General features: G+C 39.8%; 1 protein-coding gene across 1 annotated transcript in view; it reads left to right on the top strand.

Moving 5' to 3' along the window:
* The first annotated feature begins 3,224 nt into the window (after positions 1-3,224).
* The window catches only part of kctd16a (potassium channel tetramerization domain containing 16a), a 30,322-nt gene continuing 13,650 nt past the window's right edge, over positions 3,225-19,896 (top strand). Inside the window, exon 1 of the mRNA XM_073820565.1 lies at positions 3,225-4,490. Coding sequence (XP_073676666.1) covers positions 3,686-4,490 — 805 coding nt within the window. The 5' untranslated portion in view covers positions 3,225-3,685. The remainder of the gene's footprint in view (positions 4,491-19,896) is intronic.

Genomic DNA, 19,896 nt, shown 5'->3' with positions numbered 1-19,896 from the left:
TTGTTAATATATATATATTCAAGATCACTTTTAATTTTCCGATTTGATTTCTACTTTTTTGCCAGTTAAACAGAACTAAATTAGCATAAAACATTCAAATAAATTCTAATATAAATTATTAAAAATTATTGAATGAAGCAGACAGCACTGGGTTGCACATTTCATGTATAATGGCTCCTAATCACTGCTATTATGTAGGTGACAACTGAACACCTCCACCTAGTGGATGTTTTTGTTTCATAGGTAGGTTTTAGAGTAGAACCACCTCAGAAGTACTTTTGCTATCACTATCATTTTTTGATAGCCTTTCAGGCTTTTACACTGGCTTTGTATCTATATATTACAAATGCAGCAGCATGCTTATTACCACTGTGTACTGATATTCAGTAATGCATCACGACCGGCACAGATAATCAAAAAAATATTTTCAGCTGTACGATGTTGATTGTGAGGGTAAGCAACAAAACAATCATTAGAAGTCATCTTGACAGATCAATTATTCCCAGCACAAAGTGACACGCCTGAAAGAAAATGGCTATTATTAGAGATGAATTTGATATTTTGTTTTACCTACTTGAGGCGTAGCTTACAAGGAAAGAAAAACGGATGCATGTGCAATTGTTTTTTTTTTTTTTTTTTTGTGTGTGTGTGTAAAATGGGTGGAGGTGCATATAAATCAATTTATTTGTGTTGATCAGAAATAATGAAACCATTAGAAATCAGTAGGCAGTGGGTTTACCGCAGGGAACAGGATCAAACCCTTTCACTCAAAAGCCGAAAAAAAAAAAATGCAATAATGGCACTGTTCTGGTTCCATTAAGCATGAAGGCAGCCCTACAGCCCTGCGAATGCAGAAACATCCAAATCCACATAAATGGCTCCTCTCTAAGGCAAGGGTGGCTGAAATCCAGAGAATACTGCAAATCTAGGTCAATGGATTGCTGCACAGCTATGATGACTCCCTCCTCCGAAGTGTATGCGTTATGCTTATGGATGGATGAAAACCACACAGCCTGACCAGTAATCCAAGATAATATATTTATACATTTATACATGGATTATCTGCAATGCAACTTGCATGCTTTGCATTAATCTGTGGATGAATTGGATAATGCAAATTTTGATTTGACTAATTTGATGCATTGCATTTGTTAGTTTACACTTTATGCATTTTCCAGTGATCAAAAAACACTCCGGACAGGGCTGAACGAGTGGTAGATGTGCACCTGAAGAGCCGTCCTACATTATTCAAGTGTTTTAAAGGCAGTGGCTGCAGGCATGTCTTCAACTTTGCATGCCATCATGTGGAACTCTGAGTCTTTTCTGCTTTAAAATGAATAAAAATCAAAGTACATGTTGGCAGCCTGGCAGAGTCAAATGATTCATATCATCTGAGAATTGTGTATTTATAGCAGTCCCTCATACGAGCGAATAAACGTCAGCATGAATTCTGAAGATGTTATGTTCATGCCTGCGCTGAAGGTATTAATGCAACAAACTGCAAGTCCTTCATAACGAAATGCTATCGCAGATAAAAAGAAAACGGCAGAGCATTTGCCATCTGAATCCCACTCACAGTTTCTCCTTTCGGTGCCTAGCAACACTTTTTCAGCAGAATACACAAAATTAGCAGGGTAAGCGTGACCACAGCCACAAAGCCATCGCTCGGTGAAGCCAAGCCCACAAATTCCTTGAAACAAGATCTGCAGGCAATGCCAACGGTTTGCATACTAAAATAAATATGTTCCCTAACTCAAAGAATCCTCTGGGCGCATACAATCTTGTGAGGGTTACACTAGACGGAAGTCAATAAAATGCCATTAAATCTGTGATGTAAATTCAGAGTGGATTTTACAGAATATTCTGTAGGAGCTGAAATGCTGCAGAGCTCTAATAGTGACAAGAGATATACATTACACAAAGCTGATGCGCTATCGAATATCATGTAATACTCAAATTACTGTAAAATATATGTTAGATGCTTAGTTAAACCAGGAAAACAGAGCCAAGTTGGTGCGGATCTGTCCATGGTCCTGAAACCATAACACACCCTCAGATCCCTCAAAACTTACTAAAAATAACCTCTGCTTAAAATTTACCTACAAGATGTAGATGAGTTTGTTTCTTCATCAGAAGTACCAAAGGACCCTCTGCAGTGAATGGGTGCCCTCAGAAAGAGAGTCCAAATAGATGATAAAAACATCACAATAATCCACAAGTAATCCACACCACTCCAGACAATCAATTAACATTTTGTGAAGTGAAAAGCTGTGTGTTTGTAAGAAACAAAGCTACACTTTTCACTTCAAACCATCACTTTTGGACGGAATACGAGTCTTCCCTCTATAGCTATAATATTGTTTTCTCCAGTGAAAAAAATCATGTGGTCTGAAACAGGAGAGAAATCTACACAAATCAAGCACCATGGATTTTGATGTAAGAGGACAACAGGAGATGGGCATATTCACCGAAGGGAGTGTTTTTATAGATTACGGATTCCTATTTTGGCCTGAAGTGATGGTTTAAATTTTAAGGATTAGTTCTCTTCCAGAACAAAAATTTACAGATAATTTACTCAACTCCTTCTCATTCAAGATCTTCATGTCTTTCTTTCTTCAGTCGTAAATAAATTGTTTTTTGAGGAAAATATTTCAGGATTTTTTTCCATATAGTGGACCATACAGTGGGCATGAGTTGAACTTTCAAAATACAGTTTAAATGCAGCTTCAAAGGGCTCTAAAAGATCCCAGACGAGGAAGAAGGGTCTTATCTAGTGAAATGATGGAATAAAGATGGATTTGTTTCTTACAAACAAACATCCTTTTGCTTCACAAGATGTGCATTGATTTTGTCAATCGTGCATGTGGATTACTGTTATCTTTTTATCAGTTGTTTGGACTCTCATTCTGAACGGCACCCATTCACTGCAGAGATCCGTTGGTGTGCAAGTGATGGAGGTGTTAAGAAGCAAACCCAAATCTGTATGGAAATTTATATTTCAGCCTAACCAGTTCATATCTAGCATGTTAATTGGACAAGCATATTTGAAAATCTAGAGAAGCAGGGTGAAACGCCTGTATCTTTCCAGCTGTCATTTTCCTTTAAGATGATGTAAGGCTCATCTCCCTAAGAATGGTCTCCCTCCCCCGTCCAAAGCCTCTCTCGGCACGCTGCATTCATTCGCACTACGCTGCTGATGCTCTGGAGAGTAAGGATGCACAAACTTCCCAACACACCCTCCTTTTTCAACTACGGATCCTTTTGCTGAAACATGGGTGGGTGCCAGGTGCATGAAGACTGAGCTGTTCTGGATGGACAAGGTTTCATCAGAGCGAAGCACTTTTCAGAAGGAAGTTAAAGCTTGGTGCAGTTTTTCATTTTTTATAAGCAGAACTTATTTTTGGATTTTCAACTGGAGCTGCACAATTGCTTCCCTTGGGTGAGAGCTCTTCTATTTCAGATTTATCATGCCCAGCTATATTTGCGAGAGAAGCCTAACAGTGTCATTTTGATGCATTTATACCTTTATAAACACTCGGGAGATGCTGTGCATAAAACAACTGACTGTGAATGCGTATTAAAGCGCATGCAGGTTATGTTCCGTTTGACTTTGTGCGCACCGAAAGCAAACCAAAAACTTTTGCGAATTCGCGTTTTCCTTTTTTAAAGCGTGCAACGCACCAAAATGGCCCTGACTGAAAATTGCAGGACTTATCAAACGCCCAAGGACAGTGGATGTGCTCAGAGTTGCTCTTCTGATGTGATTGAGCTCAATGTCGGTGGACAGGTGTACTATACTCGCCATGCCACCCTCACCAGCGTGCCAAACTCACTGCTGGGGAAATTATTCTCAACTAAAAAGGACATTTCCAACGACCTCGCTCAGGACATCAAGGGACGCTACTTCATCGACAGGGACGGCTTCCTCTTTCGATACGTGCTGGACTATCTCCGCGATAAGAACGTCGTCCTGCCGGATTATTTTCCGGAGAAAGGGAGGCTGAAACGCGAGGCTGAGTTCTTCCAGCTGCCCGAGCTCGTCAAAATCCTGACACCCGATGATTACATCCACGGGGATTTTGACGAAGCTTCCCAGGGAAGCGATCAGAGGTTGTTCCCCGCGTCTTACCTGGACGCCCGCGATAGGCGCTACGGCTTCATCACGGTGGGATTCAAGAGTTCGTGCGCCTACGGGAGGGAAACAGATCCCAAAGCTCGAGGAATACCGAAAATCTTCATCTGTGGAAAAGTCGGACTGGCCAAAGAAGTTTTCGGGGACACCCTAAACGACAGCCGGGATCCTGACAGGCCAGCCGAGCGGTACACCTCTCAGTTTTACCTGAAGTTTCGCCACCTGGAGCGGGCGTTTGATATGCTGGCGGAGAGCGGCTTCCACATCGTGGCGTGCAATTCATCACTCACCACTTCTCCTCACAACAGACATAACGATGACAGATACTGGTCCAATAACACAGAGTATGTCTTCTACCGTAAGTACAGTTTATTTCAGAACAGTATACAGACTTAAATTATGGAAGTGGTTTATGGATTGTTGTCAATTATGAATTGCATAAACAGTTATTATTTTAGGTTAAAAATATTTTGACCTAGTATATACTATTGTGGGAAGCACACCAATCTACAGCGCATTTGCGCTACAGGCGTCCCGAGTTCGAATCCCGGCTCTGGCATCATTATAATGATATTATTATCATAAAGGCAAAAACGCCAAATATAAATATTTAAAGTATAAATACATATCTTTCTTCGGTATTCATAAATATTTGTTGATGGCAGGTCAATCAGAATCAAGTATTCCAGTGTGCCAATTAATAATAAGAAATAATCAAGAAACCCTTGGAATCAAGTGAATTCGATTCATAGACACAATATTACCGGTGTGTAATTTTCATGCTTTTATAGCCATTTCCACTAGGCGGCGCAATCTGATAGTTTGAATTCAATTCGGATCAATTCAATCAGCCTCAAACTTAGAATGTGCTCATTTATGTAGTTGACAAATGCACTTCCCTTCAAGTATTAGCAGACCAAGTTTGTCCACACAGAACACCGATAGAGGAGAGATAGATATATATATATATATATATATATAGAGAGAGAGAGAGAGAGAGAGAGAGAGAGAGAGAGCGTGAGAGAGGCTTTCGGGCCAATGCAGATGTGGAGAATTCCCTCAAGTATAGCTCTCAGGGATATGAAAAGAGTGTGGTATGAATATTTCAGTAATCTACCACAGTGATGATCATGTCACTTCCTCCTCTCTTTCTCTCGCTCACTCTCTCTTTATTTAAGTACACGTGCACCTTTTCAGATATACAATTGTTCTCCGGCGCTTGCCTTCATTAGTGGTTCGTTTGACTTGCTTTTGTCTTAAATGAGAGAGATGTTGCAGCATATGGCCAATTAAAAATCACTTTGTGCTTAATTCCAAACGAGTCCCCTTGGAGAACCTAAAAAGAGTGGGCCTGGAACGCAGAGCTTCTGGAGGGCAGTCATGAGATTTGGGGTGAATGGACATATGGCTGCTTAATGATTTGTTCTCTGTCATCAGTATAATTACTGCAGCATTCAGCCCCTCCCATTGCCCGCACATAATAGAAAAACTTATGACACATCACTGTAAGTCTACATCTACACCAGAGTCGTGCTGATATTCAGACCAACCGCATGATGGTGAAATGTGTTATTGGTTTTAACAGTTCAATAAACCAGAAGTTAAAGTCAGCAAGAAATGAAAATTCACCCCATCTAGTTTTTGTCTACAGTAAATGCATATTTTTGACCCTATTATGAACTATTCATCTATGTGAAATGTAATCTCGTAATTTATCAAAATATCATAACCAGATCCGGTGAACCAACAGAATTCTCTAGTGATGTATGTAAGATTTCTCACTTAAATCAAACATGCAGTCAATAATTGATCAATTGAACCAAGTCGCTACTTTCATTCTATCATAAAATTGTTGAGATGTTGAGTACACTTACATTTTATACGCAATATTGCCAAATACTTGTCTACTTCTGCTCAGGCAACGAAAAATTGCTCCAAACTAGTCCAAGTGTTATGTGGCGTGCTGGACGAAACGAGACAATAGACGAGATACTAACAAACAATATATTTAATATTAATCTCCAAGATGAACAGGCAGGAACACAGAGAACTTCCACACACGTTGAGACAACATTAAGGACCGACAGTGAACTCAAAACAAGGACTGACTTATAAAGGGTGAGTGATAATCAGAGACAGGTGCAGGAAGTTACACTAGCGAGGGCTAAACCAAATACACAGATCAACAGGGGGAGACAACGGGAGAAACCAATGACATAAACTGACAGAACTGTGACATTACGCCCCCCTCCGAATAGGCGCGTCTTGACGCCGTAGAAAAGCAAAAACAGAACAGAAAAGAGGGGCGGAAAACCAGAAAAATAGAGTACATAATGGAGGAGGCTTTGGCGGAGGACGCAACCCCAGGAGGGGGATCAAAACAAAAGTCCTAGTGGCAGACAAGACAGTCCAAGGGGGCGACGACGGTGGGAGGAGCCAGGGAGGAAACAGGAGGGACCCGGAGCAGGAGGAACCCAGCAGGACCCAGACCGCAGCCATGATTACGGCCCACGGTGGAGCCGACGGAGGGAGGAGCCATGGTGAAGGACGGGCTGATGACTCCATGGGGCCGACCGACAGAGGCGGAGCAGCTGGCAGAGGAGCCCAAGGCGAAGATGAAGAGCCCAAGATCCTGGGCGACACCAAGGATCCGGAGGACCATGGCGGAGCCCAAGGCTCTGGCGGCCGAGGCGGAGATCCGTGGCGGAGCCGGAGCAACAGAGGATGGAGGCTGTGCCCGTTGGAGGGAGGAGTCCCTAGGAGCCGGCGGGATGGAGTGACGAGGCGCAGCTGGAGGAGCAGAGTCCTGAGGTGATGAAGGGGTGACGACTGACCAGGGCGGAGCCGGAAAGATGAGGGAGCCTGGTGGAGCTGGTGGATCGACGGGTGACGCTGGGGATGAGGGCGCTGAGAGCGATGGTGGAGCCACAAGGTCGGAGGGCCGAGGCGGAGTTCTGGACTCTGAGGCTGGAGGTGGAGCTGAGGGATCCTCCAGCCATAACACCAGTGGAAACTGGCAGACCTGCGGCGAACCCACTGCACAGGTGGTAGGCTGAGGGTGAGCTGAGGGGCTGTCAGGGGACAGCGGTGGCCAGACAGACATGGATGTAGACAGAAGAGGGCGGGTGGGTGGGAATTCCAGGCAAACAGGTAGATCATAACAGATGGATACTTCAGAGAAAAAGTCAATTAAATCCTCAGAATGTTGCTTAAGCTCACCCCCAGTGGTGGTGCAGTGGGCAGGGCTCTCTACCGCCCTCTCTTGCTCCACGCAGCACTCCACCGTCGCGGTTGTTGATGCCGGCTCTCGCACCTGGTCAGACGTGTCAGGCTCTGGCTCTGTCGCTCTTGGCTCTGCCTCTCCATCTGCGGTGGGCTCGGGCTCGAACTCCGCTTGTCGGGGTGATGGTTGGCTGGGTTCTGGGTCTGGAGTGCTGCTGACGCCCTCTTCGACGATGCCGATAGTTCATGACGATCCACAGGACATCAGCACCCACTCAATGTACTCCGGCAGGCTCTCTTGAGGACCCTCCCCGGATAGCAGAGCCTTGGTGGTGGTGTTCAGTCCAATGAAGTGAAACTTGCGGAGGCTGCTATCCGGGAAGTGAGAATGTTCCGCCAGGAAGAGAAACTCACGTGTGTGGTCCTCAAGAGAGCATTCCCCCTGCCTCAGGAGGATGAGGAGAACAGTAGGGTCCATAGTAAAAAATCAAAAAACAAAACACTGAGACAAAAAACAGAAAAATAAATCTAGGGCAAGATGCTGGGTAAAACTGTTTTGGTTGGTCCTTCTGTTATGTGGCGTGCTGGACGAAATGAGACAATAGACGAGATGCTAACAAACAATATATTTAATATTAATCTTCAAGATGAACAGGCAGGAACACAGAGAACTTCCACACACGTTGAGACAACATTAAGGACCGACAGTGAACTCAAAACAAGGACTGACTTATAAAGGGTGAGTGATAATCAGAGACAGGTGCAGGGAGTTACAATAACGAGGGCTAAACCAAATACACAGATCAACAGGGGGAGACAACGGGAGAAACCAATGACATAAACTGACAGAACTGTGACACCAAGCAGAATCAACCGTTGTGTTTCCAAACAGTAGCATTGTTTCGTTTGTGAATTAATCTGTGTTTTTGAATGAATCAATTAATTACTCAATGACTCACCTTTAAGGCCAGTCACCAGTCACTATTAATAATTCAGCACATTGTTGGCTAAATTGAATGAATGAATGATTCAATGACTCACTCATAAAAAAAACCCCGTGCTGTTGCACTGAATAACTTCACTCTTGGTATGACGCTCAGTAAAATTAGAGAACCGGAACTAAATGCACTAAAACATTATTTTATTAAGCGGATTCATAAAGTCGTGTCCTTCGTCTAGAAATAAATGAAGAAGCTTAAAGGAACACTCCACTTTTTTTGGAAATAGGCTCATTCTCCAACTCCCCCCGAGTTAATAAGTTGAGTTTTAACGTTTTGAAATCCATTCAGCCGTTCTCCTGTTCTGGCAATATCACTTTTAGCATAGCTTAGCATAGATCATTGAATCCTATTAGACCAATAGCATCAAATTATAAAATGACCAACAAGTTTTGATATTTGTCCTATTTAAAACTTGACTCTTCTGTAGTTATATTGTGTACTAATACCAGCAGAAAATGTAAAGCTGCGATTTTCTAGACCGATAAGATTAGGAACTACACTCCCATTCCGGCGTAATGGTCAAGGAAGTTTGCTGCCGTAATATGGATGCAGCAGGTGCAGTAATATCATGCAGCACATGTGCAAATGCTAACCTATAGCTGGGAACTAATTCCAGGCGCTGCGTGATATTACTCCGCCTGCTGCATCCACATTACGGCAGCAAACTTCCTCGACTATTAACTCAGTGACTGGTGTTACTTTTTTAAAAAGTAATTGATATTTTCTTGTAAATTCAAAAGTAATGCATCACTGGTTACTTGAAAAAAGTGATCAGATTACCTTACTCGCGTTACTTGTAATTGGTTACCCACAACACTGTAAATTGATGATATGCAACAAAGAACAAAATAGTCGACAGGTGGTTAATTGTGGGTTTTAAGTGCAGCTGGAACTTTGTATTCACAAATCAGAAGGAATAACCAGAGATCTGTTTTATTAGGATGCCATCTGATTGACAGGCTCAAGTGTGCATACATGTTTTACAGAGAAATAACATCATTTATCATTGCTGAATGTTATGGCAGATGCGATTTTTATCTTTGGCTTCTCACAAAACTCATAAATCACAAAGGGCTACATGAAATCAAAAATCAAAATGTCTATCACAAAAAAAGACTTTTAAACATATAAAAAATTTATTTTGCCATGTGGACAAAATAAGAAATGACAACAGAAATAAACAAACACTTATTTTCTAATTAGTTGTTACTTTATATTAGGGTAAAATGGGACGATCTAGTAGCAAACTTTTATTTAACACGAAAGGAGACCTGGCTTTAAATCCCAACCTATTACTTTTTTAAATTAACCAAACAAATGAACTTGACAGCTATGATCGTCATGAATGTTCGCTGAAGCAGCTTTGACATTCTCTTCCACAGAAAAGGAAATCGTACGAGTTTGAAGAGACATGAGGATGTTAAAGCAAAAGATCTACAGATGATGACTTGGACTTGGACATGTGAATGTGTGATTTCTACCACAGCGTTAGACAATTATGCAACAACTGTTATTTTTTGCATTTAAAGTTGGCTTCAAAAATTGAGGGGGAATGTGCATTTGCATCAAACAGGCTTGACACTTCAGATAACAAGATAAAATTATAATGTAGTTATGTGCATTACACTTAATGGTTGAAATGTTATACTTACACTTTAAGCCGCACGGTTCGTTTTACAGCATGATTGTTAGATTCTTGTTTCTCTCCTGAATTTGTTTGCTCTTGAATCCCCTGGTGAAATGAACCAGTTGCTTTTTACAGGCCTCACTGCCTTCTCTTGTGCTGTTACTTCTCAGAACATCACCCACATGACACATTTTACCAATTTAGACCGCCCAAGAGATTGGTAATATATCATTTGCGGTCAAAGGGGATGCTTATTTTTCTTCGTCGCTTACTTACTCATCCTCCTTCATGTGTGCTTCATCACTTAACATGCCATCTCTGCCCATTCTTCCAGCTAAGAAATGCGCTGCAGGTTGTCCTCAATATTTTTTAATTATTTGTACCAACTGGTCAGTTTTGTCTCTGCATTAATTAATAGTCGTGATTAATGGACAGAGATTACAGCCACTGTTTGGCAGAAAAATAAATTGCATGAGCACAATGCGATTCATAAACGTCAAAGACATTTCATAGCTGCGTTCAGACTAAACTCATTTACTGACTTTTTTTTTCTCTTTTTATTTATTGTGCGCATCAGTCTTGGCCTTCTGTTTTGACCTTATATTTTGAAGATTTTAAATTCAAAACACATTGGACTTTGATGAACAGTCCGAAATATGTAAAATAAGACTTGTTTCTTCTCCTGAAAGTTAATACAATAAGAATAATTTATGAAATTAAAAAAAGTAGTTTATCACTATCATCAAATGGATGAGCGTTTTTCTTTTGATCATTAAGGAACAAAACAGTACAGCTAATTATTTACATCACAAGCCAGCTTGAAAGTTTTCCAATTAAAAAGCTATTAGATGTTTCTTAAGGTCACCTTCTCTGTTGCCCAAGAACACCAATGATCTACGGCATGTTTTTGCATCATAAAGCAGAAACGTCCAGTGGAGCCGATGCTGCACGCATAATTATCTCAACATTCAAAACATAAAATCTAGCTCACGCTATATAATTTTGCATTTAATGTATTGCAACATCACGACTCGGCCTGACACATTGTTTCCAGTCCAGTGCAGATTATACAGTAGGGTGTGGGCTAATCAAATATGCTTCAAGTAGTGTATTAGGCCCACAGCACTTGAAACACGAGCTAGGCAACTAAGCTTGTCAAAATACACCATGGATAGAGAGAGATTATTCTGGCCATATCCTCTAAGAGCCTCATGTGAATATGCAGTTTCTATTATTCCTGTTAACGCTCGTGATTCACAGCCATTATTGAACTGGCACAGGAAATAAGTCCAGAGATGGGGCAAATCTAGACTGTTTCCATGTAGGTTGCTCTACAGAAAGAGCCACTCCACACGAGATGGAAAGTAAATGGAGAAGCGAGAAAGCAGTGCAAGTGGTTTTCCAGCGAAACTGGTTATATCCAGTGTGTTCATAATTTCCATGCTTAAAAGGGTCATATGATGTTGCTAAAAAGAGCATTATTTGGTGTAATGCGATGTGTTTTTGCGATTTGAGACAGGGCTATGCAATTAATTGAAATTCGGTTTCGATTTTGATTTCTGCTTCAAACGATCATGAAAATACAGTAATCGAGTTGAAACTATTATTGTGCCCCATTCCGCCCTATTTCCAGCAGTGTTGTTTTTGACAACCATCTTAGATTTAGTCTTAGTCTTAGTCTTTTGGACTAAAATGCTTCTTAGTTTTAGTCAAATTTTAGTCACTTCTATATGTGATAGTTTTAGTCCAATTTTAGTCGACGAAAAGTCAAAAAGGTTTTAGTCTAGTTTTAGTCAAAAAAAGGGTCTTTTAACAAATTAGTCTTTGTTAAAAGTAGTCTTTTAACAAATTAATGTAGGTCAGTAAGTATTTTGCTGTTGGGTAGTGTCACTTATAAGTTCTGAAAATAGCAGATCTATAGTTCAACACATTGTGAGCTTCCGGATCGACTATTTTCACCAATAATTACAATTATGAAGGAATGTTTTAGAACATAAAAGACAAACAAGGATGGAATGCTAAAACGGCTTGCCATACTAGTATAGCAAAGAGTATTTAATGCTAAAACGGCTTGCCATAGCGTCAGATACTTTTTAAGTTTTAATTGGCATGCACAATAAGCGGAAATGTCATGCATTTTAAACGTCTGACGGACCACCCACTAACATTTTCGTCTATTCTCGTCTCGTCAACGAAAACTCACACACGTCTCGTCATGTTGTAGTCATCAACGAGCCATTTTTATCTCGTCATCGTCTCGTTATCGTCATGAAAAAAAGTGGCGTCAACGAAATGATTTCGTCATTGTCATCGTTGACGAAAACAACACTGATTTCCAGTGGTGCGATTTCGCTCCTCCATAAAAGCCTAATTTCACATGCAAATCAGCAATATCATGCAATATCATTGTGCTGTTCTATGTATGCACTCAGAGACAGAGCGAAACACGGACATGTAAAGTTATCTTTTAACTACTGCAAAAATATTTCAAAATCGCATGGACCCATTGAATGCAAATGAGCTCTGCTTGCCCCACCCCTCTTCTGAGGGATTACGAGCTGTAATGTTTACTTTAGCTGCATTTAGCGGCGAAACTTGCCAGTAAGCATATTAATAAGAAAGGCAATTTGCAAAGATGCATAAAAAACCCTTATACTCGCTTCTGCTGTGGGTGAAGCTGCATCACGAATGATGCATATGTTGATTGGGATCAGCGCTTTCCTTTTAAAACGAAAGTAACGTTGTCCTCTGCCTCTTAAGCGGCTCAGATGTTGGGAGTAAATGACTACTGCTATGTTCATTATTACATCCAACAACAGAACACCTCAATCGCTCAATTAGAGTCTTCCTCTGCACCTGAGTCACACAATGGTGATCGTATTTGGACTGTTTCAGCTCGGTGAGGGCGGGGCTAAGGTAAGACGCTCATGTCAATCAACTGTGTTTCGTCAAAACGACAAGAAGCTGAGAATGACCTGATTTTAAAAAGGGGATTTTACTTTTAAAGAAAAAAAAATACCACTGGGTGGATTTTTTATCATTGTAGGGTGGGTTGTGTACACAAACTGCCAACACACATTAATGTTCAAACAACAAAGTTAGTTTTGCATCCAATGACCCTTTTAAGTCCAGGACGCTCATGCTTGGCAGTCTCCTTCTGGCTACCTGGTTGATCCAACCTTGTGTCAAATATTGAAGGGTTAGTTCATCCAAAAAAGGTCTATCATCATTTACTCACCATTATGTAGTTCCAAACCCTTACAACTTTGGTTCATCTTTGAAACACAGACTTAGATATTTTCTAATGAAACCTGAGAGGTTTCTGTCCCTCCATTAAAAGTCCAGGTGACTAAAGCTTAAATGATTCAAAAAGGTCATGAAGGCATTGTAAAACGAATCCATATGAACTGAGTGGTTTAATTCAATTCTTGTGATGAGACACAATTGCTTCATATAAAGAACAAATTTAATTTAGGCTTTTGTTTACAAATAAATGATCAATACACACACGCTTGACGTCAAAAGTTTACATACACCTTGCAGAATCTGCAATATAATAATTATTTTAGCAAAATAAGGGGGGTCATACAAAATGCATACAATATTTCACATACAATATGTTCACATATAGTCCACAAGAGAAAATAATAGTTGAATTTATAAAAATGACTCTGTTCAAATGTTTACATACACTTGATTCTTAATACTGTGTTGTTACCTGAATGATCCACAGCTGTGTTTATTGTTTAGTGATAGTTGTTCATGAGTCCCTTGTTTGTCCTGAACAGTTAAACTGCCTGCTGTTCTTCAGAAAAATCATTCAGGTCCCACAAATTCTTTGGTTTTTCAGCATTTTTGTGCATTTGAACCCTTTCCAACAATGACTGTATGATTTTGAGATCCATCTTTTCACACTGAGGACAACTGAGGAACTCATATGCAACTATTACAAAAAGTTCAAACTTTCACTGATCTTTCAGAAGGAAAAACGATGCATTAAGAGCCGGGGGGTGAAAACTTTTGAACAGAATGGAGATGTATACAGTTTTCTTATTTTGCCTAAATACCACATTTTTTTTTTCATTTAGTACTGCCCTTCAGAGACTACAGAAGATACTTACATGTTCTGTATGAGACAAAATAAGTTTAATTTAGTCTAATCTCTGGCTCGTAATGCATTGTTTTTACTTCTGAAGCATCAGTGAGTGTTTAAACCTTCTGTAATAGTTGCATATGAGTCCCTCAGTTGTCATCTCAAAGATGGATCTTAAAATCATACAGTCATTGTTGGAAAAGGTTCAAATACACAAAAATGCTAAAAAACCAAAGAATTTGTGGGACGTGACGGAAAAACATAGCTGTGGATCATTCAGGTAACAACACAGTATTAAGAATCAAGCATATGTAAACGTTTGAACGGGGTCATTTTTATAAATTCAACTATTATCTATTATTATTTTTGTCACGTCTTACTGAAAAATATTTTATTCAGGTCAGTACTAAATAAAAAAAAATAACATGCATTTTGTATGATCCATTTTATTTTGCTAAAATTATTAACATTTTTCAGATTCTGCAAGGTGTATGTCAACTTTTGACTTCAACTGTAGAATATGAGGAAGTTTGTCTAGACTGTTGCCACAAGCCTTGCATCAAAAGTGTTTTATACAGATTACATTAGAATGTGAATCTTACAGCTTTAGTATTAGAATATTCCTGCTGTCCCTCACCGTCTCTTCTCCATGACACTGTGAAATTTGTCTTTCTCCACGTTTCAAAAGAAGCCACAGCAGTAATGACAGGTTCCCAGTCATCTCATTTTGTTGGTCTTATTACACCCCATCAGCGCTTTGAGAGGGTCATGACTACATTGAGATGATCTGGGCTCTCCGATCTGTCTGTCAGACGCTTCTTTCCCACTGACGCACATGGCTGCCTTTAACAAAAGAAGGAGATTGCATTGTGTCAACATCAGTCAGAGGATGAAATTGTCACATTGTCTGTAATCTTCCAGCACAAAGCCCCTGGATTGCAGATTCCGAGACTGGGACTGGCATTACTTGTCCTTGGATTAGGACAATGGGTGTTTATTAAGTCCAACCCCTTTGGACCCTTCTGTCACCCTGCCATCAGCTCTTTTTACATTCAGACACCTTGTTAGTACTATTATCAGCACAGTTTAGCTTCTCACAGCTTAATATTGTAAGTAAAATGTATGTTTCTTAGAAACAAGCTTTGTTTTAGTTGCAAAGATGAGTTTTCTATATGACTGCTCCCCCGCAAGGACAAAATTGGCCTACTTTGTACATGCATTAACAGGCACATAAGCATTATCAAACCTTAGGCAAAGCTCCAAAACCCTAACAGAAGGACTTTAATGAGACATGGACATAATATATATTTACACAGAGTTCTTGTACTAAAGAAGCACATGCATTTGTAGTTGAATTGATGGTGATCTGCATTTTTATTCTAGGATATGGCATAGACTTTTAAATTCCTTTGCCAATTTCTCATATCAAACCGATCTGTTAAAGGGGTCATGGGATGCCCATTTTCCACAAGTTCATATGATTCTTTAGGGTCTTAATGAAAAGTCTCTAATATACTTTGGTTAAAAATTCTCAACAGTAGTGTAAAAAAACAGCCTTTCACCATGTCAAAATCAGCTCTGCAAAATATCAGCTCATTTTACGCATGGTCCCTTTAAATGCAAATGAGCTCTGCTCGCCCCACCCCTCTCTGCTGAGGGATTACGAGCTGTAATGTTTACTTTAGCCACATTTAGCCGTGTTTAGCTGCATTTATCAGCAAAACTTGCCAACAAGCACATCATTAAGAAAGGCCATTTGTAAAAATGCATTAAAAAACCCTTATACTCACTTCTGCTGTGGGTGAAGCTGCATCAGGAACAATTCGAACAAACTAGATGCATATGTAGATCGGGATCGGGATCCTTTTAAAAACGAAAGTAACATTGTCCTCTGCCTCTTAAACTGCTCAGATGTCAGGAGTAAATGACTGCAGCTATGTTCATTATTACATCCAACAACAGAACACCTCAATCGCTCACTTTGAGTTTTCCTCTGCACCTGACTCACACAATGGCAATCGTATTCAGACTGTTTCAGGTCGGTGAGGGCGGGTCTAAAGTAAGACGCTCATGTCAATCAACTGTGTTTCGTCACAACGACAAGAAGCTGAGAATGACCTGATTTTAAAAAGGGGATATTACTTTTAAAGATTAAAAAAATACCACTGGGTGGATTTTTATCACTGTAGGGTGGTTGTGTACAAACTGCCAACACACATTAATGTTCAAACAACATGTAAAAGTTAGTTTTGCACCCGATGACCCCTTTGCGTTTTTTGTCTTTTCTATGATCTGAAATCAGAGCCACAAAAGCCAGGGGTGCAGAAAGACCTGTACCTGCAGAAAGACGTTTATTATTATGTCAGTAAAATTGATGGTTACCATTGTGTTGTGCAAACCGAGGCTGAGACCCGTATGCATGCCTGTGTGTGTGTGTGTGTGTGTGTGTGTGTGTGTGTGTGTGTGTGTGTGTGTGTGTGTGTGTGTGTGTGTGTGTGTGTGTGTGTGTGTATGTGTGGAAATAGCTCCAATCCAGAAATGCCTGCAGGGTTGTGGTGGTGAGTATGATTGGTTGACTTTCCTGGCATACCAAAATGGACGGCTTGACTCAGTCATTTTTCAAAAGCTGAGAATATTTATTTTTTCCCTTTGCTGTTTGTAGATATAGACCTTATATTTAAGAGCTAGATGGTCCAAAAGAAATGGTTTTAACTGACTTTTATAGAACATTTGATTAGTGCATCTTTCAATTTGAAATAAAGCTGTTGATCTATAGCTACAGAGTGCTGCAGGGATGATGTATTTTAGGCCAACCAGGAAGTTAGCATCCCCCTATAGTCTCAGACTCAGATGTCTGATGCATAAAATACACAAACTGTGTTATCAGGATCAACTAAATCTTGGATTTGCTGACCTACAATATGTTAAAATTTAGTGTTGACAGCTAGTGGTTGAAATGGGTACAGCATTCCAAATTCAAAATACCGTTTCTCCCGCCCCCTCCTCCTCCTGATGCGGGTTGCCAGATTGAGGCTGCACAACAAAATTGAGTACAATTTACAGACTTTGAAATGTGCTTTTCATGTCGGAGTATCTGTTGTTTTGGTCTGTGTGACTCCACCCACTGCCATTTTAACCAATAGTCTTTCGACACCACAGGTTGCCAGTTGGGGGAAAACACAGTCTATCTCAACATCTATCTAAAAAGTCTATGATCAGAAAATATTATTACACAGATAAACTGAGTTTTGCTTGCTTCCATGGCTGCAATACGCTGTTTTATCTACCAACTGGCAACCTGTGGTGTCAAAAGACTATTGGTTAAACTGGCAGTGGGCGGAGTCACACAGACCAAAACAAAAACAGACATTCTGGCATGGAACACACATTTAAAAGTTGAATAACTGACTACAGCATTGTTTTGTTCAGAGAAACAAGTATGTGAAATTAGCTAAATGTGATCTTGGATCACAAAACCAGTCTTAAGTAGCACAGGTATATTTGTAGCAATAGCCAAAAATACATTGTATGGGTCAAAATGAAAGATTTTTCTGATTATAAAAATCACTAGGATATCAAGTAAAGATCATGCACCATGAAGACATTTTGTAAATTTCCCACCATAAATATATCAAAACTTAAATTTTGATTAGTAATATGCATTGCTAAAAACTTCATTTGGACAACTTTAAAGATTATTTTGCACCCTCAGATTGCAATAGTTGTATCTTGATTCTTGTCCAAATATTGTGCTATCCTAACAAACCATACATCAATGGAAAGCTTATTTATTCAGCCTATAAATGATTAATTGACCCTTATGATTGGTTTTGTGGTCCAGGGTCACAAATATCTAGAAACATATTATGGTATTTTTATGCTTTAGCACAACCTTAATACAGTGGGCAGAAGTAAAATGCTGAAGTTGGGATATAACTGCTCTACACCATGGTTGGATGGCTTTAAAGTCACAACCAGTAAGCTTCCAACACTCTTTGTCTCTATTTATAATCTAGAAGTTGGAGTTTGAGTTGTAATAGATTAAAACGCAGAGAGGCTGTGAAAGCAGACTAGTGAGTAAATTGAGTTAGTTTTCCTTCTTTCCTGCATAAGGAGAGAAAACAACCTCTATAGTCCTATTTAGCCACTTGTTAGCAGTTGCCTTTTTCAAGATATAAAAGCTTCAAGTCTTTAGGGGGGTATTACTGATGTGTTTTATGTCGTAGAATAAAATCTGAAAATATCTTGAGCTTGGCCACAGGCCTTTTTTTCAGTCACTTAACCAAAAATCCATTAAAAGACTTTTTTGCAAAAATGCTCCCTTGTTTCCAGGTTCTAGTACTCATTTCTACAGCAAACTGACATATAAAATTACTAGATAACCCCATTACAACAGTATGTTTTTACATGAATTTTCTGAGTTCTTATCTTCTCTGGTTCCTTTTTATGACAAACTGCTAATTTTAGGAGATTTCAATATTCATGTGTGTTGTCCCTCTCATCCCCTGGTTAATGAGTTTCTTCAAATTATTGACTCTTTTAATTTGGTTTTGTCTGTGTCTAAGCCTACACATGCTAAGGGTCACTTATTAGATCTGGTTTTGTCATTGGGGTTTTCAGTTTTAAATTTGCAAATTGAAGACTTCTGTCTCTCCGACCATAAACCAGTATTGTTTAACTCGGTTCTTAATATTCCAATGGCTGATTCTATACCCTTTGTTTGCTAAATTCAAACTTCAGGTGAAACCATGGCTTAATAATGTTACTAGGACTTCTAGACAGGAATGGAGGAAGGCTGAAAGAAAGTGGAAGAAGGATAAGCTCCAAGTCTCGTATGATATCATGAGAGACTGTATGACAAATTATCAGCACTCAGTCAAGACTGCCAGGGAAAGTTATTTTGCTAGTTTGATTTCAAAACATGCTCACAGATTTTGTTTAACACTATTGATCAGGTTTTAAATCCTTCTACTCTTTTATTTCCTGATGCCTCTACCACAATTTGTGAAAAGTTTCTGCATTATTTTGTTGATAAAATCGACTGTATTCGTTCCTGTATTAGGCAGTCTGACCCGGATGTCTCTATTACTGATCTATGTTCTGTTTCTCTGACTGAGTTTGACCCTGTTTCTCCCTCCTTTCTCTCTGAAGTGCTTCAGAAAATGAAGCTTTCCTCCTGCTCTCTTGATGTTGTACCTCCTCGTTTATTGTTGGAGGTTTTAGGAACAGTTGAACCCTTAATTTTACTCATTTTAAATAGTAGTCTATCCCAAGGCACTGTTCCCTTAATTTTAAAGCATGCAGTGGTAAATCCCCTTAGAAAAAAGGCCAGCCTTGATCCTTATAGCCTCGATAGCTATCGTCCTATCTCAAAACTATCTTTTTTATCTAAAGTTTTGGAGAAAGTGATTTTTCATCAAGTGACAGCATATCTAACTTCTAATAATTTGTTAGACAAGCATCAGTCGGGTTTTAGGAGGTATCATAGTACGGAGTCTGCTTTGTTAAAGGTGTTGAATGATCTGTTAGTGGCAGCAGACTTAGGAAAGTCTTCCATTCTAGTCCTTTTAGATTTAGGTGCAGCGTTTGATACCATTGATCACAAAATCCTACTTGAAAGATTGAGAATTTGCATGGGTATTCAAGGCTCTGCACTAGAATGGTTTAAATCCTGGCTTAAATTCTGGCTCTTAGGTGTCTTTTATACAGGTAACAAGCAAAGAGCTGTCCAAGGATGTCAGGGACAAGATTGTAGACCTACACAAGGCTGGAATTGGCTACAAAACCATCTCCAAGCAGCTTGGTGAGAAGGTGACAACAG

This window comes from Garra rufa, chromosome 16, assembly GCF_049309525.1.
Source record: "Garra rufa chromosome 16, GarRuf1.0, whole genome shotgun sequence".
Taxonomy (NCBI): Eukaryota; Metazoa; Chordata; class Actinopteri; order Cypriniformes; family Cyprinidae; genus Garra; species Garra rufa.
This window is presented reverse-complemented; position numbering and strand designations above follow the sequence as displayed.